This window comes from Polyodon spathula, chromosome 18, assembly GCF_017654505.1.
Source record: "Polyodon spathula isolate WHYD16114869_AA chromosome 18, ASM1765450v1, whole genome shotgun sequence".
Classification (NCBI taxonomy): domain Eukaryota; kingdom Metazoa; phylum Chordata; class Actinopteri; order Acipenseriformes; family Polyodontidae; genus Polyodon; species Polyodon spathula.
The window spans coordinates 5,099,180-5,120,367 of NC_054551.1; the positions used below are offsets into that span (position 1 = coordinate 5,099,180).

Sequence of the window (21,188 nt, forward strand, 5' to 3'; positions counted from 1 at the left end):
AACGAGACATTATTATTATATATACTGAAATATCATTTTGTACAAAATAAAAATAAATATCTTGAATAAACCTACACAGATGTTTATTCAAGATGCTTTTTTTATTTTGTAAGATTTGTATTATCACAATGATTTGGATCATTAAGAAACAGTATAAATTAAGCAAGTGCTTAAAAACCATGTCCCGTTCCAAAGTGTTCCGGAATTAAGGGGCCAGGTGGCAACCCTACCCACAACTGCACTGAGAACGGCTTAGCAAAGCTACATACATGGAAGTTTATTTAGTTCAGTTACGCACGTTACTTTTTTTCCATGTTTATTTTTTAAATCAGACATTTCTTGGCATTTCCAACTGTGGGGTGATTTATATTTTCCGGACTGAGAGTTAACTGGAGATAATTTTTGTATTAAATATAATGTTTCTAAAATCAGACGCACCGTCTACTACAAAAGACTATTTACCTGTTGCTAAGAGACCTAGGCTGTACCTGGAAACAAGTAAAACTTATAAATATCATATAATTTAATAGTTTTCAATTGCACAAAATCCCGAAACCCATAACTGCATTCAAATTTACATTGGGAACAGAAATACGTATTTTAAGTTCTAAAGGGCTAACATTAATAACATGGGATGTGGCCTATTAAAAACGACATAACACGAATACGTTTGTTTTGGCGTTAAACAAGCCAATCATATACGACATTCGCAATGTTTTGAGCCAATCGCTAAAGAGCAGGCGACAAACGGAAAGAATAGCGACCAATTAAAACAACGTTGCCTGAGAAGCTTGCCCAGACCAACGGACCTTTGTGAAAGCAGCAACCAATCTACATTATCTGAAGGCGGTTTCAGTTCGGAGTTTTCTTTTGATTGACATCAAAACTGTTCAATGAAACTCACATTGCTAGGAAGTTGTTCGATTATGCAGCTCAGTGGGCTGTCCTTGAGCGACAACCTCTATGCCCAGTGACTGTCAATGCGGATTGTTTGTTGTCATCAAGATGGAGTTTTTATTGGGGAACGCGTACAGCACTCCGGTTGGGCAATGCACAGGTAATACGTACTTATTTACACTAGTAATACAACATATGTAACCACAACACGAGACTGTTTATTTGATTTTCTCTACATAGAGGTTGCTTCAAGGAAAATTATGTTTTTTTTTTATGGTTGTTGGAACACGCAATTCATACACTCCCTGCACTGTGTGTTGATAATAACAGGCAGTGATAAAAGGTTTTCATCAAGTTTGAACGATTCATTTTTACAACATACTGTCCAGGTACTAGAAAAATACCACTGTGATGATTGCGGAGAGGTCGGTTTCTTCTAAATTTAATCGAAATGTATTGTTGTTGTTATTATTATTATTATTATTATTATTATTATTATTATTATTATTATTATTATTATTGTTTAATTGAACTTAGCTAGCGATCCATACATTTATGTTATACGAGTTTGATCATGTCCCGTTTATATGTTCAGTATCAGAGCATCTTTAAACTATAAAAAAAAAAAAAAAACCAAAAAAAAAAAAAAAAAAAAAAACGCATTAAATTCTATTAAATAGAGATCGGACAAAAAATATAGATAGGACATATGTTTGATAACATTAGATAGATGTAGTCAAATTCTGTAAACATGTAGAGTTGCATTATTGATTTGCAAAGGATTTTTAAAATGCATTTTCTTGCAGTTTATTTAAAACCCCCAGGTTTTGCCATAAATAACTAGAGCTCAGAATCCACGTAACATTTTGATAACTTTACTAACTGGATTTCCATCAATTAATTCAGCCAATGTATATGGAATACAGGGGAAACTGCTTATCTTTTGCAGTGTTCTGGCTAGGAAGACTACTGTTTCAGGTTTTAATGTTTAACAAATGACCATGGTTGAGGTATATTGACTGTAGCTAAAATGCCACTAAGACGTATACCCTAAGTCTCACTTTCATCCCAGACCCTTTGCTGCAGCTGTACTCCGCCGGTCAGGGAAGGGTTTCTCTTACTCATGTCTTACTGTCGTTGCCACGAAATAATATCTGGTGCGCACGGGATAATCTCCACTAGGCCACGAGATAGTAAGACGTGGGCACAATATTATTATTATTATTATTATTATATTATTATTATTATTATTATTATTATTATTATTATTTTAATATATATATATATATATATATATTTTTTTTCTCACTTACCTCCCAGGTTCCCGACCTTCATTTATTTCTGACAGAGAATTTTCTTTAATATGTTATCACATTTATAAGTTTTCAATCTCTAAAGGAAAAAAGTAGGATACAAAAAAACTAGCCTGGCATGTACGAACCAGTTATTTTGGATTGGTGGACTCTGTGGAAGGAGGAGGTGCCAATGTATTTTTTAATAGATGTAATTCCTTTGATGTGTGGTTTCCAAGCCATGAAAAAAAAAAATGCATTCAAAGAAGTCTCATAAACAAGGCATGTTGACATGAAGCAGTGAAACTGAGAGGGTTCGATTCTGAAGGGCCTTTTTTTTATTTCAAAGAGGCTGAGGAAATTTCTGTAGTTCCTGATGCCCTGCAGGGGCTAATCTATAGAAGTCTTGGGGATAGCTTTAAACATGCCTAACTGCTCTTCTGCATGTACTGTGTGCATGAACAATAGTAAACTGACAACTGAGATTTGTGAGATCAGCCAAAGATTCACCTCAGTTTGGCACAGACAATAATTAATTATCTTAATTAACTCTTCATTGGGGAGGTGGTGGTACAGTACAAGCAGGAAGTAGACTAGAATGTTAAAAATAAACGTAATATCACCATAAAAGGGTTGAGACAAAGTGTTGCTGTTGGGTGTACAATTTTTGGAAATTCTCTCAGCCCAGCATAAATGTACACAATTTTATTCTGATGTTACTGTACTTTATAACTGCTCTTATCTGTAATGTGCTATTTCGTAATGTGATATAGTGTAATGTGATATTTTGTAACAACCGTAAGTCGCCCTGATAAGGGCGTCTTAGAAATAAGTAATAATAATTGTAACATCAGTGCAATATCCTAAGTGAGAATCTATAACTGTTTAGACATGTCTTAGTGCAACAATAAACAGCAGGCAAAAGGATATTGTTGAGGTTGGTATGCACAAGGATGTTGTGTGCACTAGCATTTGTACAGTACTAAGTATGCAGCAAGCATGAGTACTGAGACAGTGATGCTTAATGAGACCACAAATAGGTCAGATTATCTCAGTTTATAAGGATGCCTGGCAGATTTCATAACCCACATTCATGCAAATATACAGCTAGGAAATAAGAAGCGATCATAGCAGTTCTCTGGTTTTCGTACAGTTCTGCTGAGCTTAAAACTTGCATGATGCCCACACATTAGACAAAAAGTAAATAATGCACAAAGTTTGATGTTTCTTTTCAGTAACCAGACTGTTTCAAACAGACCCAGCAGTCTCAACCAGAACGTCCCTCTGATTTCTCAGATTAGATGACAGGCTTGTAATTTTGTGGGTTTTATGAAGGGTGTGGTTAGAGGCTGTTGGTCTCATTGGTGTCAGCGCTGGGTCTGTTACATGGCACATCTGTAACATTGCTAAGGTTGAAACCTGTTTTTTCTTCTCCCTCACAGAAAAGGCTACTGATGGCTCCCTTCAGAGTGAAGACTGGGCCCTTAATATGGAGATCTGCGATATAATTAATGAGACAGAGGAAGGGTGAGGCACAGCACTGTTAAAGTACACCCAGTGTTTAAATGAATCATTAAGTGCATCAAGCATAGCAGTGTGTGTGTCTCTCTGTGTGTGCTTTTGTGGGATACAACAGAATAACAATGTTAGGTCAGTAATTTACAGGACTGAATCTGCCTGGAGGAAAGAAAAATTAAAGACACACCCAGTGTATTATAACCCCAATTTGTTTCCTCTGATCTGTGCTAGCAACATTATCACTGTCATTTTGCTTTGCTTGGTTGTTATACTATTGATTTGCTATAGGCAGATAATTCAATTACAGCTCTTACCACCGATCCCTTCTTATAAGTCAGACCAAGTGACCGTCCGTACAGGAAGTAAGTAGATACCAGGAAGGAACATTTAAATGTATTCTTTTGATATGTAGTGTAAAAATCAGCAGAGCAACACATTTTTATCACAATGGAACCGAGATCGTTGATAAAGGCTAATAATAAAAAAAGAATTTTTTTTTCGTCCGTCTCACAACAACAGTCCTCAGATATGTAAGCTCTCTGTCCTGTCAAAATGCAGCTTTAAATCGTTACAATACAATGCTTATGGTATATCTCTCCCAAGTCTACCTCTCTGGCACAGTGCTCAGATTGAAAGTCAGGCTTGGGTGGTCACAGTATACCCTGCAGTGAATGCCTGTCATCTCTCAGGTTGCTGAGATGAGATCCTCTGTGTTTCGTCATGTCTCATCTTGGCGTTGTTGAAATTGAAATGCAAAGATGAAGTGGTTCTTAACAGAGAGTGTTTAAATGACATGCACAGTGCACTATAAATTCACAGGAGTGCTAACAGCCGTGCGATTGTTAGCAGAAACAGTTGTAATCTTGCTAACTTATAAGAGAGAAGTTATTTTAAAACATTGGGTTGCACTCCATTAAGACGGCAGAAAGCATCTGAATGTGTAAAAGCCTGTTTGAGAGCTCTAACACTTTATTCTACTTTTGAGTCTCTTCTGTCTCTTAACCCAACTGTTCAAACGTTCTACCCCACTACACTGGCATAGTGCAGTGCAGTACTTGTAATGGGAAATGCAATTAAAAACCCACACTAGGCAGCTTCAACTGAGTTTTCTCATAATAGAATGTAGCTGGGGTCCTTGAGGGCAAACCAGAGGAATCAGTTACATTTAATAAGAGAAAAAAACAACTGCAATATGAGGGGAAAAAAGGAGTCTGTTTAGTATTGAGTGGCTATATAAGTTAATGGTAAAGTTTTGGAGTGGCTTGGCTCCAAGAATACCTTTCCTCAGCTTCTACAAGGTGGACACAGCCACCCTGCAGTAGAGCAGGAGACTGAGGGTGATAAGCCCACTGTTTAGTTTGACAGGACTATTTTAATCCAGTAGTTCTTGTTTTGTTAATTATTAGAGCAGCAATGGATGAGCACATTTTATTATACCGCAGAGATAAGAAACCTGGCTTTTCATTGCAGGAGTTGTATAGAAGCAGCAACTGTGTACAGGAGTGAGAGAAGTTGCATAAATCAAATACCTTAAACGGTATAGATACATTGCCCGATTATTTATCAATACTCTTGAGTGCAAGGTGCAATTGTTTTACAAAACTACTAAGAAACATATTAGGTGCATGTTTGTATAACAAATTGATCAGAAAAAAGCAGTAGAAAAGAAAATGTCTTTTACAGCTTGTGTGTGTGGAAATGGTTTAATTTTAATTTTCAAATCCATTTTGTGTTTTAGACCAAAGGATGCTATAAGGGCCCTGAGGAAGAGACTGAATGGAAACAGAAATTACAGAGAAGTGATGCTTGGCCTAACAGTGAGTATGATCAGAGGCACAGCCGTCACTCGAAAACTGTAGTGCTTTGCCGTTTGAAATGGGTGCCGTTGGCTGGCTCTGTGAGTTATGAACTGGCGTTCTCCTTGCAGCCTCACTGCAATAAAAACTTGGAACGAATTTGGTCTCCTTTGTGTGAATCAGTGGTCAGAATCACAAAGCTGCCACAAACTTCTTCTCAGTATGTTGCTATGATGAAGTAAATGTATTGGAATGAATTGAAAAAGCATTTGTCTGTTGACTAGCACTGGAAATTGTAATTGTATTGGCTTGGCATATTTGAAAATGTCCTGTTTGGAATATGGCCACAGATGAGAGCTGATGGCATAATGTGTTATGCTAATGAAATAAAAGAATGAGCATATTAAGCTACCTCCTCTGTCATTTTTGTCTGCTCATAGGGAGTCCCCCATGCTTTCATTGCTGGACAGAGTTTATTTGTAGTTATAATTCCACATAATGTGCCGTGTTCCGTCTGTGAATGTCACATACCTGACTATTTCCTCTTCAAGGGACGCTGTTTATACCTGTTCAAAGTAAAAGGAAAAAAATAAATAAATGAGAATTTGAGTTAAATGGTTACCTGAAGAAAACTGATTTACAAAAAAGAAAAAACAAAACTACAGTACTGTACATATTCTATACATTGGTCCATTAAGTGATAACCCAGCTTGTTATATGTATTTTGCCTACAACAGTCTCTCCATAATGTAAACTGTACTTTATTGAAATACTGGCACTGCAGTTTATTGATGCAAATGTGAAGTGATAAAAGGTTAAATTGTTAGCTTGACTGTAATTGACAAGAATCATTAGAAGTGCTCTAAAACAACGCATACTTTGTTAGGAATAGCAGTTAACTACATGTATAAATGAAGTCAGTTTGTAGTCTTCAGCAGCAGTTTAGTGGAATTTTGTAAGGTTAACCTCTTAAGTGCAAACGCTGGGTGAGTTGTGTGTTACAAATGCAGCAGAAAAAAACCTACAAAGATGTAGAGGGGTCATTGAATTAGGAAGGACGCCTATGTCCAGTTTGTTTTTCTGTTATGAAAAATACATTTTGCAAACAAAACCCTTGGTGAGTCTAGCCCCTTGTGTCCTATGTTTTTCCAAAAGCAGCAATGACATACAGTAACTAAATTTGCTAAACGCTTTTTATAATATCTTTTTTTTTCACATCGCCATTTTTGTTGTTTTTCAACTAGGTCCTGGAGACGTGTGTTAAAAATTGCGGCCATCGGTTTCATGTTCTTGTCGCCAGTCGGGATTTCATTGATGGAGTCCTGGTAAAAATAATCTCTCCCAAAAATAACCCTCCAGCTATTGTGCAGGACAAAGTGCTTGCCATGATTCAGGTGAGCTTCACTTGGATATATCATTCCTGTTTATGTTTGTATCTGTACATTTTCTGGAAGGTAACGGATGTAATTGGATGTTTAAAAAGCCAGTAACTTATAATGTGCGACTGTAAACGACTATCCTGCTCCGTGAGTTCACTGTTTCAGCTGTAATTCAGTTATAACTCTTACTGGTCGAGTGAGCTCAGGCCAGGAGGGTCTTTATTTGCTGGGCATTGCAGCTTCTTAGCAGCCAGACTTCCTGCTGAACTATTGGTTGAGCCAAAGCATGTACACCCAGAAAATGGTTTAAAACTACTGAAAAGAAGAACACAGTATTATTTGTGCACACATAGATACACATACACTGTACACTGTATCTCATGAACACCTTCGATGCCTGGAATCTAAAGAGTTCTTAGTCAGGCCAACTACAGAAAAATCAGTTTTGCTTTTGGGGGGGGCGGGGAGTTAGGCAGAAAATGCTTTGAAATATAGTGAAACAAAACAAAGACTACCATGAGAGAGAAGGAGACTGAAAAGCCTGCATTGTTATAGTTGAGCATGGTGCTGCTTCTGCCCACCCTGCGAATTCTTCAGATGCAAAGGAGAATGTAAAGTATTGTGTCAGCCTCAGGCTACCCTCTGCAATAAGTATACTGTCGCCAGCTCAGGTGACGGCACTGTTCTGAATTGGAGGGCGTTTATGGAGGCAATAAATGCAGGCACTTTACAACAGGCTGATGTTATAATACTAAGTCTTTATATTTTTATGAGGTAGCACTTTAAATATTAGATGGCTGGGAGAACAGTGAATGCTTATTGAAAGACCGAAGGATTTAAACCTGAGCATTTGTGCACTACCACATCATCTTCCGCCTGGTTTGCTTCAGAAACCCAGTACACTGGGAGCAGATTGTATAATCCACTTTAGTCTTTCTATCCTCAGGAGGATTCATCAGCACCTGCTGGTGGAAGTTTCTCAGTTTAGAAATGCCCCTAGACCTGTCCTCTCCAATCAGCACTTGCATACAGGTTTAGCCAGTCCTCTGCTCCTCATTCTGCCATTTCATTTCCAGGCTTGGGCTGATGCCTTCAGAAGTAGTCCAGACCTGACCGGAGTCGTCCATATTTATGAGGAGCTGAAGAGGAAAGGGATTGAGTTTCCCATGGCAGACTTGGATGCACTGTCTCCAATACACACACCACAGAGGGTAAATTACATTGACTGTTCTCTCTGTACACAAAAAGTGATGGTTATCTTGAAGAAGGCTGTGTCTGTGTAGTTCAGGAGCAGTAGTAATAAATAATGTAATAATAATAATAAAAAAAAAAAAAACCTCAATTAAATACTAAAAATAATAAAAATCTTTTTTTTTTTTTTCTTTTAGTAGTAACAAGGACTAAGGAAAGTCAGCTAGTTAGAATGGCTGGTTTTAAACAGAAAATGTCTTCACAGGAAAGTTTCTGTTTTATTACTGTGACAGAAAACCTATATAATATCTTAAGGCTAGGAACTGAACAGTTCAAAATATAATCAACTGCCTGAATGTGAATAATCCTGTTTAATTTGCAGCCACTTCGATAGAGGTAACTTGTGTCTTTAAATTTCAAGTTATGCGCTTTGCAGAGTGTGCCGGAGGTGGATCCTGCCACAAATATGCACAAATCCCAGTCCCAGCAGGGAATAAACAGTGCCCCCTCCTTCACTGCCCCTCTGCCACCCACCTACGCAGCAACACAGGTGCCTGCCCTGCAAGTGACTGGACCTATCAATGCAAACTCAGAACAGGTATGGAAAATACACAACCACAGGTATCATCATAAATATATAATACTCTCAATAGCATGCTGCCTTTTTATGTGCAGATTTAACTCATGGGTGATGGTTGTGGAGGGTTCATATTTTTCTCTGCCTTTTTTCCAGCAACCCCTGTAGAAAGACATTTAACTTAGAGTAATGTCATTTTACTTGAGTTAACATGACCTTTGAAGCTACTTAGTCTTCAAGATGCTGTCTGTTTCTCTGCAACTCTTATTGGTAGATTTCTCCATGCACGAAGGCTAGTGCATACAGGCACAGTCTGTGTTGTTCCTGGTAAAGTGATGCTAGTACTTAAAGCAACATATCCCATCCATCACAGGCAGGCTATGGAGAGGCTCACAGTGCTGGATCCAAAATGAAGAACTCTTCCACTCAAGTGGAAACAAATCAATAGATTATTATTGACCCAGCTGATGCATACTTTAAGGGAAGTGGAACCTGGACAATAAAGGGGCTATTTTTGTAACTGCAAACACAAGGTTATAACAAGAGTCCCATGTTTTTAGTTTGTGTAAAATAAATGAAATGATATATCTGATATATTTATCTGACGTAAAAAATAGGAAATATAGGTTGGCAGTTAATAGCTGTCTTCAAGGAAAGAGTTGGAGTGTCATGCATGTGTGCATCTGTCTTCTATAAGATTTCAACCCTCAGCATAGTTCAAAATATGCTTAGACGGTATTAGGAATAATCAGACACCAGCACAGTTGTAGTCGACAGCAAAAGTTGTATTACTTAACTTCTAATACAGTAGCAACACTATTCAACCATAAGAGTCAAAGAGAACAGATATTACCCGCTCTCCTTGGCAAGTCGGGCAGCTGGAGCCTCTCTTTCTACCTGTGCTTCACTGTCATGCTCGCTAATTCACCTTTTTATTCCATTCACTCTTTTCCTAAAGTGTGTCATCCTCAGGCACTATATTGGTTGGGAAGAAACAACAGGCGGCAGCTGGTTGTGCTGACCTTTTAAATGATCTCTCCTGATTCACTTTCCCGTAACAGTGTACCATAACACAACAAATAGCTGCCAGCCCATCTTGAGTACAGGGTCAGTAATAGAAAGTTCTCAGCACATTACAGGCATAAAAAAGTTCACTTCTTCACTTCAAGAAAGAGTTGGACTATTAAAAGTATTATTGAAATTACATTAAAATACTAAAATGATTTAAAAGTAGTAGATCTTACAATTCTAAACCTATCTTTGTTTCCACTGTCAGATTGCCAGGCTGCGCAGTGAGCTGGATATCGTCCGTGGCAATACCAAGGTGATGTCTGAAATGCTGACAGAGATGGTGCCAGGCCAGGAAGAACCTTCAGACCTTGAACTCCTACAGGTGAGAGACTGTCGTCCACACTGAAGTGCATTTCACTTCTTCAGGCGGTATGATCCTGATGAGGCTTTTATAAACATGTTGTTGCTAACCCTAATCCCTAACAAGCCACTTTTCTTTATTAAGCCATGTTCGGTAGCGTTCACCATCTAGTGAGAGAGATCGAGTTCTGCTGCCCCACAGTCCTAACTGGCTTTGTGGAGTCACAATTGAAATGGATTTGACCTCAGTCTGCTGTTAATGAAATGAATGAATCTGATTTCAGATTGCTTTCAAGTCAATATCGGAGGCAGATGGAAACTCTGATTTTGTTGTACAGGTGTAGATGAAGTAAACCATTTATCAGAAGAAAGACTTGGCCTGAGAAAGAGTTTATTTGTAGCCAGTGAAAAATGGAAGTGCGATTCTGAGCTATGTAGGAGGGCCCTGTAGGAGACACATGTGACTAGCAAATATTATAACTGCATTTACATACAGTGGTTTGCTTTACTCATCCGGGCGTGCTTTTATTCAATTTAAAGGAACTGAACCGAACGTGTCGAGCGATGCAGCAGAGGATTGTGGAACTCATCTCACGAATGTCCAATGAGGAGGTGACGGAAGAGCTGCTGCATGTTAACGATGACCTCAACAATGTCTTCCTCAGATACGAGAGGTCAGTTTCTACATCAGCCCCTTTTAAAAGAACCGCTTTTCAGTTCTTTAAAACAGTTCCTCCAAATTTCAGCTGTGCGGAGCCAACTTCACAAAACCTGAGTACACTTTACGAAATCATCTTTACTCTCTAATTCCAGCTTTGACGGAGTCCAGCAAATTCCTAATTGTTTCCTGCAAATGTATTTTTAAACTTTAATTAACTAAGTAGTGACTGTTCAATCAAGCCGGGAGTTTACAAGAATTGTCAGGGTGTAGCTTATCAAAGAGGGTTACATTACGTTTTTTGTTCCCTTATTTAACATATGAACGCTATAACACTCCTCTGAAAGCTTTCTTCTTTCTTAGCTAGGTCATATTATTTGTTTGCACTGCAACAGTGCATGGCTTCTGATTTCAGCAGATCTTATGCTGTGCTGGGTTGGATCAGGTCATGAATGGGAGACCTCTAAGGGTACTAGGTTCTACTACAACTCAACCAGTGCCCCAGCTTGGTATTTGAGAATGCTGTTTGCTTTATTTGCATTAGCGTTGGCATTGTACTGGATGAGCATTTACATGGTAAGTGTAATTTGCTGTAGCTTCCTGGACACAACGTACTATAACTGCCATCTGCTTTTTTTTGGTACAGGTTTGAAAGATACAGATCTGGACGAGCTGCCCAGAATACTAATAATGGGGTAGGTAAAGAATACTGTTGGCAATCAATGAAAAGAGTGAAGCACAAATTCAATATGTAGGATAGGAATGTGTAAATGTTGGGTTTCTGATCATTTTTGTTTTGAAGGTTTTGTCAATGGACTAATATGGCAGAAGAAACTTTTAACTTTGTTCACTAGTTCCATTTGAGTGATGGCATGCACACAGTGATAACACCATCATAAAATATCTTGTAACATTTTATTTGATATAGTACATGGCATTGTTCATTGGGAGTTAGGTCTTATACCATAAACAACTGCATTTTTTAAGATTTAAATGTGTTATTCAAACTGATTTTTCATTTCCATTGCATGCACGTGTATATATTTATATTTATGTTTTTGTTTTGTTTTCAGGCCCCAGTGTTCTTACTGATAAACAATTTTAGAACAGTATTCAGCTAAAACTGCTATGTTTTTTTTTTTTTTTTTTTCTTTTTTATTATGGCTAGCTGAGGCAGGCAAGTATGAAAGTTATCAATATTATTTTTGTATTTTCTTTTCCCATTTAAACTAATAAATAATAAGAACGGATGTCAAAACATGAACTTTTCACATATTTTTTCCCATTTCATTCAACCAACCATATTTCATGTTTTGAAGTTTTCGAATGTAAACCAAAACACCAGTAGCGACACCCAAAACTATCGCTCATGACTAGCAACCTTTCCTTACAGAGTTCTGCACCTTCCCTTTCACTGAGTCATAGGAATACAGTGGACAAGAGGCACCTGTTTATTGAGTCTGGAGCAAACTGCTTCATACCAAACACATGTGGAATTGACAGATGTTCCAGAGTTTGGATAATCTTATTCAAAGCTGTAATCACATATAATTCAGGCCTTTTAATAACTTTGTTCCAAAGCTTTCAGTAATTCTGATCATTCTCAATGTGGATGGTATTATTGCTAAGTAGTTTCCTTTCTTCCTTTTGTGGTGAGCAGCCCTCACTGTTACTCCCAGCTTCTAGCGGTGGCATTGACATCTCATGCAGGTTACCTGGGACTTTATTTATTTATTTTTATTTTAGATTGCAAGTTTTCCGGCCATTTACTTGTGTAACCTTTCCCAGTGGTGCTGCTGCTTCTGAGTTGTTGAATCTTAATTTTGTGTGTTCAATTCTCAGGTACTAAGTGAAGTTACAGATGATAACTTGATAGACTTGGGCCCAGGATCCCCTGCTGTGGTTAGCCCAATGCTAGGAAGCACTGCAGAGGCTACTCTGGCTACACAGCTGGCTGGACTAGGTAAGGTGCTGCCACACCATTTATGGCAGCCCAGAAACAAGACCCTTCGCTGACCTATCTACACGAAGCTGTGGTGACACCTGGTGGCCAGAAATGTGCAGTGCATGAATGTTTTTAAAGCACTGCATTAATGTTAATTTTGAAATAATAATAATAATAATAATAATAATAATAATAATAATAATAATAATAATAAGTAGTAACCTTAACATTATACAATAAACATGTAACCCATTCCAGTAATAAGGGGTTTAGTAATAATTAGGCTGTTGCCAGCCTAATAAAAATCACTGTGTAACTTGATGCTGTTTTTCAATTCCAGACCTGGGTAAAGACAGTGTCAGCGGGACCCTGAGCTCACTGCCGAGCAGTAATCCTCAAGATGAGTTTGATATGTTTGCTCAGACGAGAACCAGCTCTTTGGCTGATCAGCGCAAAAAGTAAGCCAGACGTCGGTATATGATTTATTTTTCAGAAAATTACCCAAGATGTCAAAAAAAAAAAAAAAAAAAAAAATGAGCAATCAGTAACCAGCATGCTCTTGATTAGCAAGGAACTATATTCAAGTTTTCAAGTAATAAATAAATATATATCTATATTATCCATTACAAGTTGCTTAATGTGCTTTTCATTATTAAAGTGTGAAGTATGAAGATCCCCAAGCACTGGTAGGACTGGCTTCTGCGCTTGATGTCCGACAACAGAATTCAGAAGGGGTGAGTTCTCTCGTCTGAAGCATGCTGGGACTGTAGTCTTTGACCATTGTGTGTTGAAACCAAGCATGTGTCGTTTTGAAGGTTTCCTTGAACAGATAGTACACCTCAGTGTACCTGTTTCAGCACTGGAATGTGTCCAGGGTGCATGGGCTGCTTTGCAGTGTGCTGTTGTGCAGTTGACTCTAGTTGAAGAAAAACTTGAGCTTTGACTATTTGTGTCACTATGCTGCACATAAGAAAACTTTTCTTTCCATAAAAGATTCTTAATCTGCCAGTGCACTCTACACCAAATCTTTCCAGCTGTTTGAATGAATACTGCTCTTCATTTTCCATCACTGGCAGGCCTTGGTTTACCACAGCGGATGCCATCATATATATATTTATAATCAGCCAGCAAGAGAGGAAATGTGCAGTGGACATTCACAATCTGTTCTCCAGTATCATAGTTTTACTATATGTGGTTTAATTGGTTCAAAGCTGGTATTCTAAATAGCAAAGCATAATATTGAGGCTCAAGACAATTATCTTTGAACACCTAGGTAAAACTCATATAGTGTTAATGTTGTTACATTTCAATGTATCTGTTTGACATGTTCATGCCAAGATTTATTTAGGTTATTATAAAAAATAGGAGAGGAGTGCTTTTTCTTTGGGGTGGGGGGTGTTTGCAAGTATGGACTATTGGACTAAAAATATGTTCTCGTCGTTGTTGTTAAATTCATTCGTAGCAATGCAATCAATTTTAAGAGGCTTTTATGTTTATTTATGTATTGGTTCAAAGTGTTGTAAAATGCCTGGCACTGTAGATTGTACCAACCTGATCAAAAATCAGCGCTGATTATAAATGTTTATTATATTGCAGGTCTATTAGATGCATTAGCTGTAGCTGAAATTGTGAAAATATACTTTTTATATCAGAAGGCTTGATCGTAAATTATAGCTGGAACTTGGCCAGGGCATAGCTAAATGCGTATTTGATTGTTAATATGGCTGATTTTCAAACCTAACCAAAAACATTTTGATATATGACTAAATACTGTGCACTAGAACAACCTTATACATCACCAGCAGCACAGTCACAGTACTGTAAACATCTAATGAACTTTGTGACACGAAAGAGTCCTAAGTGAACTTTGACTTATCGAAAGACGATGTTGAGCCTTTGGAACCAAACAGTGTAAATTTATCAGGGGTTGTATATTTGGAGCATTCAGTAATTTATATAGATAAAATGTTGACTCACTTCTGTTTTATAATCATTTACATAGTTTTCAAAGATAAAGTAAATAAATAAAAAGCAGTGGTCTTTAAACACTAAAAATATCAGACCCCACGCAGAATAGCAGTAGAAAAGATTTCCATGTACGCTTGTTTGTTGATGAATTTCTACCTGTGTTTTTTTTCTCTTTTAACTCTTTGATTCTTGGCTGTTGTTCTTGCTTCACTGTATAAGGCATTTTCTGTTGTCGATTCAGCTGAGAATTAAAGGTGGTAACCCAGACATGGAGCCAATAGACAGCTGGCTTATTACCCAAGGAATGGTGAGAATTTCACCAGTACTGCCGTCCTGTGTCCCTGCAGCCATTCCCTTCAGCTGTCATGTCTTCCACCCCCCCCCGTCCCTCCCCACTAACCATGCAGACCTGACAGTAAAAGGAACAAACTTGTAAATTTAGGTGATTCGACAAAGTGCAAAATATGAACTGAGATCTTATCACAGATAACAAACCTTCGTCATCTTGTAATACCATCACTGTTTGTTTTCAAACAACACTCACTTGAAAAAGATCTGTTCATCAAACCGAAATACTAGAAAGCTGGTCTTACTGAGCAAAGATGGTTAAAATGCGTAATGTAAATGTGCTGTCCCACCATTAGCAGATGGTGTGTCGTACTCAATAGTTTCTCAATCTTGACAATGAAATTTACATCTATAAATGGTGCCTATGATTGGAATCCTTCTTTTCTTTTTTCCAGTCTGTATTCTTATATTTTATGACATTCTTTGAGTTTTACAAACCTTGACCAATACCCTTCATGCATGCTGGGCTCTGGCATTTCCTCTGATTCGAACTACAGAGAGGTGTGAAACACATGACTGAATGTTTGCATTTGCTCAGTCCCTTTTACTGTCATAATTTGAAACCATTTCATTACAAACAAATATATTGCAGAAACATGGAAATGCAATCTTGTTCCAAAAGAACAGACATGCATTTTTATATACAGCCTCAATCTATGAGTAAAAACAATTAACTTCTTCCATGCAAATTACTGTCTAGAAATCCAAGCTTAATTTTTTCTTTAGTTCGTCTAGCATTTACATTTTTAACTAAACTGAAATTTAAAAAGTAGATTCTTGTAGTAACTAACATATTAACAATTGAGCACAGTAACACTAGCTAATTTTACTTTATTCTATAAATATTTTATTGCTGTTGTGTATTAAAATTGTACTAATGAAGAGTTATTGTAACCTGTGCTCTTATAATGCCAACCATAATCCCATTACTGCTACTATTTGAAGGAACTTTGGCTGATCCAGCCTCTGTTCCTGAAGTCAATGGCTGCTAACTAAAACTGAAGAGCAGCTTCTGAAATGAAGTCAAAGCACCTTAATATAGACTTAAAAAATAAAGTCAGTATTTTAGTAGTTGCTGTAGGTACCACATAGAATGATTTCAAACAACACAACTATGTAAGAGGACAGAAAACAAAAACTGCAAATACAGTTTTAAGCTCCCTGAAATGAGAAATTCTGTTTTAAAATTGCAAGTTACTCATTTCGTCATTTCTAGAACAAACCAAACAAAACACATCCAGGTGTGGAGATGAAGACAGCATTTTGAGCCCCCCAATAGTGATCACCTGCAAATTTGGATGTAGATATTTTTTTTCTAGATAGCAACGTGACCCCCTGCAGTGTAACTTCCTGTTAATCAATATAAATCTTGGGAGGCAATATAGCCCAGTAGTTGGGGATTAGTCACTGGGAGTCATGACATCCTGATTGAAATTCCAAGCCCACCCCTACAATTACTTTGCTGTCCTGCTGTCATTCCCATCTCGCCTCTCTTTGTCCCTGTCCCATGCAAATTGTAGCATTGCAATCAAACAGGACCCCACTGGAAAGGAGATGTAGAATCTCTAGTGGGATATCCTGATGTACATTTTCTATAAAGTACATTACATTTTAAGATCAGCATTGTGTGCACATAAATTATCAATGAACTACCGCTTGTTGTCTTTTCCTGTATAGCTACTCTTCTGCTTTTCTCCCTGGATCAAACATTTTGAACAGCTGTGTGAGTGCATGTGCCTCTCTCTACTCCACCTGCACAGAGCAGTGGGATACTGGGAAATTGTTTGACTATTACATGCATAATACTGTTGAGCCATGGAGAAAAATTAGTGACCTGAATCCACATTTCAGTTGTAACTAAGCAATGATTGAACTTCTAAGTAATCACACTTTGTAACTACCAAGTGCTTTTATACTTTAAGAATACATTCCCTTTTGTCCTTGCAGTTTGTTTCTCTTTTGTCACAGTGCAACGTGATGTATGCCTGTGTTTCATTTTTTGACATTTATACTTTTCTCAGTTTTAAGTTGAAGGTGATTGTTTTTTTGTTTTTTTTGTGTGTGTATTTTTTTTCGTTTTGTTTGTTTTTTGTTTTGTTTTGGCTTTGCCCGCCTTGGTTTGTCCCTCGCTTTGCTCCGTAGATTCCTGTTGCACAGTCCTCTGTCATGGATGACATTGAGGAGTGGCTCTGTACCGACGTGGTGAGACTATCTTTAAGTTGATTTTAATTCTCTCTGTTTTCGCTGTCTTTCTTTTTGCATACATTTAACATCCTTCATTGAACAGCAAATTGATTTTCCATTTGTCCACTGAGTTAAGAACGAAGGTTGAAACCCAATAGCCATGCTACTGACTTTTATTCTGATGCACAGTTTCCAAAGCAACACCAATATATCGGTCAGTCACATCCACTGGCAAATGTAATTGGTCCTGCATCAGTCTGAAACTATTTTAATGACAATTAAAGTGGACAATCAGATTTGTTTGGGACACTGTTTTGTAATGATTGAGTGAAAATGTATTAAAGGCTATGAAATGGTAGCAAATCTGTAAAAACTACTACTGTATGTGATGGGATATTCAAAGTTTGTGTGTATGTGTATTAAACGTTCTTGTGTTTGCACTCTAAAGTCATTGATATTAAATATCTGCAGTGCTTTTACTGTGCAGACAATGGCTTAAATGGGGGCAAATCCAGCATGGTCTTATCCATAATGTCTCTTTTTAACTATATGAATATTTTAAACAAAAATGCTTACAAAATGTTTATGTTGGAGCAGAAACCAGATGAAAGCAATCATGGCTAAAAACTAGTCAAAGTAAATGTTATTTTTGGGGGGGGGTTGGAGGGGTTGAATGTCTGGGAAACTGCTTAATGAATTTCAGATACTAAGTGAATTGCTTCTAGGTTAAACTTGTCATAAAGCATTATTATATAACAGGTTGTAAAGACTGTTATTGGAATCATAAACTGGAAGTACAGTTGGCAGTCGTTCTCAGTTAAAGGTTAATGTTTTTGTAGCCATACAATGAAGACGCTATGGGACAGGCTGGGATACATTGGTTCCAGTGTTGGTCTTATCCATGGTGTTTTGTTCTGGAAGACAAAATAGGATATGTCTGTATTTATGTAGGTGTTTTTCTTGTTTTTGTTTAATTTTTTGTTTCATTCTTGCAAATTCCAGATCTACTGACCAACCTTCATTGTATCACTATAGGTGGTACAGTACCTCATTAACATGTCAGTCAAATGTCCCATATAACATATCTTATCTTTCCTGGTGGCTTTAGTATACAGGTGCTGCAGTCCTGTTCTCTGATCCAGGTAAAGAGTTGCCCAGGTTCTGATGACAAAGGTGGCTATAGCAATGTACTTATACTAGCCTTGAGGTAGCTATATAGATGTATATACCTGAATGTGTATATACCTGAACAACAACATGGAAACTTTCAGTGTGAGACTGAATGATTTTTACTGGCAAAATAAATTAAATCAGAGGTGGCTAAATCAGAATTTGGTGTTTAATCCCCCTTTTTCTCTAATTAACAGAAAGGAGATGAAGCAGAGGAAGGAGTAACTAGTGAAGGTATGGGTACCTTTTATTACTTCACACTATTAAAAACCATTCGTGGCAGGCAGGCGTGATGTGCAATGCAATACAGTGCAATTGTGGAAAAGTCCTGATATTTGCCAGAATAGCATGACTGTTGAATGGCTGATGTGTTTATGTTTGTCTCCCCTCTCCAGAATTTGAAAAGTTTTTAGAAGAGAGAGCCAAAGCAGCAGAGGCAATCCCCAGCTTGCCGTCGCCCCCTGCGGCTGAACCTGTCCCGGCTGCCAGTACATCCAGCAGACGCAAGAAGGCAGAGCGCTCTGAGGACGCACTCTTCGCTCTGTAATCTGCCTCTGCACCCCTCACCTTCCCTGTGGTGTCTGGGTGCTGCTTTACAGAAATACCACTGCTGCTGCTGTGTCTTCTTGTTACCTCTCCAGCACACAGCTAGCCATGATCCCTGCGCACACCTCTCCTTCTCTCTCTCTCTCCTAACATTTCCTTTGCAGGCAATCTAACATTGCTGTCATACCTTTAAATCAAAAATCCATATCTAGGTGTAAAATAAGAACAGATTAACTGCTGTACACCCTCTTTGCAGTCCACCTTTTTCACAGTGTAATTAAGTCAGAGTAATTACTTATGAATTTTAACAGGGACTATATATTTTTTGAGGATATATTAAAACGTCCTGGCTGTGCACAAAGCTTAAAATTTATATGTGATCTTTATTTTTAGTTCCATTTATCACATTTTTTGTGGTCTATAACTCATTCCATTCAACCATAGATGTTTTTGTTTGAATTAATATTATTTTATATTTTTGGTGGAAAAAAACGGTGTTGAAGTATGGTGAGGGTAAAGAACGTTTAGAGGCACTGGATGGTAATTGTGTACAGTGTGCAGTTTGTTGGTATCTAAGTTGGTTGAGCTTTTGCATAAAGAAACATCTGCAACTTCTCATGGTTTCCAGGAATAGACAAGCAGCCAAATGGGTTATTCTCTCTCTCTGTCTCTCTCTCCTCTCTCTCTCTCTCTCTCTCTCGTTTCAATTAGCTTTGGGATATTGCTCTAATAACCGGTTGATGAACAGCGCTTTATGGCTAATTGAAAATGTTAAAGTACTTAAAAGCACTTTTAAAATCTATTAACTCTTAACAGTTTTGCTATGTCATATTATGCTTATGCATTGCTGAAAGCCAAATTCTGTCAGCCGGATGATTTTTTCTTCCCACTGGGAGCTGCATGTAAATTGTTGAGATTCAGTGAACTAAGAAAAAAGTTAATTATAGTCTTGTAGTCTTAGTGGATTTAGATTCATCCATTAAAATCGGACAATTAGGGAAGGCAAAGGGGCTAAGGACTAATTACAGGGCTGACGGTTGTAGAGTTGAGTTTGTTTCTGTAAAGTTCTGTCCTGGTTAAATATTTCCTTCCATACCATTGCTCATAATGTTTCTGAAACATGCGATTTCCAGTGAAAATGCCCATCACAAATTCTCACCATTTTCATACTTTTAAATACACTCATTTTAAATGGGTTCTCAAATTGCAACATAGCCAATAAAGGCAAATAATTTCCAAGTTGACCTACAGATCCCACAAGGCTTATTACCTGTGTATTTGTAAGAGTTGAACTGCAAAGGGGGTTTCCGTTTTTATCCCTGTCCAAGATCACCTTGCCTGTGATTTGCTTGAAATGCTAGAGTTCTGTGGTACTCTTGTTAGATCTCCGTGCATACTCGCTACCACTTAATACCGGCTGTATTCAAGGGGTTTCTATCTAATAATATTGTTTATTGCCGAGTTTATGAGATAAGGAAGAAATTATCTCCTATTATATAATCTAGCCAATAGCTTATCCTGAAACGGATTACACAGGAAGAATCTGCTCTTAACGAAGATGATTAATACAAGATCCCAGTTACAGAGGTACATTTCAAGCAATGGGATCTTGTTCAGCTTGCAGACTAATGCATCCTTATACTCTGTTATTGAAGTGTGACTTCTACAAAGTGGGACTGGCGTGTTCACATTCCTTTTTATATACTGTGCCCTTCTATTAGAAGGCAAACGTAGGTCTTTTTGTTTTTTCTTTGAAATATCCTAACCCTCTAACAGACACTCAGCCAAAATTCAGACTGGGTCTTAAAAAATGACTACTCCAGGGATTGGCATCTGGCTACAGGGAAATCAAAATTAAAAAGGATTGCAAAATTGGGATTATGAACTCCGGTCAAAGGATCTTTTAACCTGTGTATAGTTGTACAGAACTCTAACCGCAAAATTGGTTGGCAAAATGTTATTTACTGAGTAAGTGCAGAGAGCAGTATTTAATCATACGAAACACTAAAAGTATTGTATCCATACTTTCACACAAACCAAGAGAATTGAAGGCATTGAGAAGTACAATACTGTGCTGATTAGTTCTGGCTTGGTATTTCGTTTGGTTTGTTTCAAGTTATGGTTTTATTTTCATCAGTCATAGACCCTCTCCTGTGGGACACGAACTCCAACTGCATTCAACTAAACCGATCGACTAGGATGAAAATGTTACAGCTTGTGTAATTAAGCCATGAAAAAAAATATCGACTATTGAATTATACTGATTGTATAATTATATATTAATAGATAAAATATATATATATATATATATATATATATATATATATATATATATATATATAAATTAA

The 21,188-nt window shown here is 37.5% G+C and overlaps 1 protein-coding gene across 9 annotated transcripts; it reads left to right on the forward strand.

Moving 5' to 3' along the window:
* Positions 1–958: 958 nt before the first annotated feature.
* Positions 959–21,066, forward strand: LOC121330843 (TOM1-like protein 2). Of its 9 annotated transcripts, XM_041277703.1 has the most exons (17): positions 959–1,057; positions 3,632–3,716; positions 5,446–5,524; positions 6,748–6,897; positions 7,959–8,093; positions 8,495–8,671; positions 9,927–10,043; positions 10,562–10,695; positions 11,326–11,374; positions 12,522–12,642; positions 12,965–13,082; positions 13,283–13,358; positions 14,834–14,899; positions 17,083–17,142; positions 18,233–18,266; positions 18,492–18,528; positions 18,690–18,752. In XM_041277703.1, exons 1-16 carry the CDS (start codon positions 964–966, stop codon positions 18,500–18,502), a joined length of 1,506 nt encoding a protein of 501 aa, XP_041133637.1. In that variant the 5' UTR covers positions 959–963; the 3' UTR covers positions 18,503–18,528; positions 18,690–18,752. The 9 variants fall into 9 exon arrangements, with proteins under 9 accessions (XP_041133637.1, XP_041133627.1, XP_041133628.1 ...); XM_041277693.1 differs by lacking the exon at positions 18,233–18,266 and having other exon boundaries at positions 18,690–21,066; XM_041277694.1 differs by lacking the exon at positions 18,233–18,266 and having other exon boundaries at positions 8,510–8,671; positions 18,690–21,066.
* Positions 21,067–21,188: the final 122 nt, after the last annotated feature.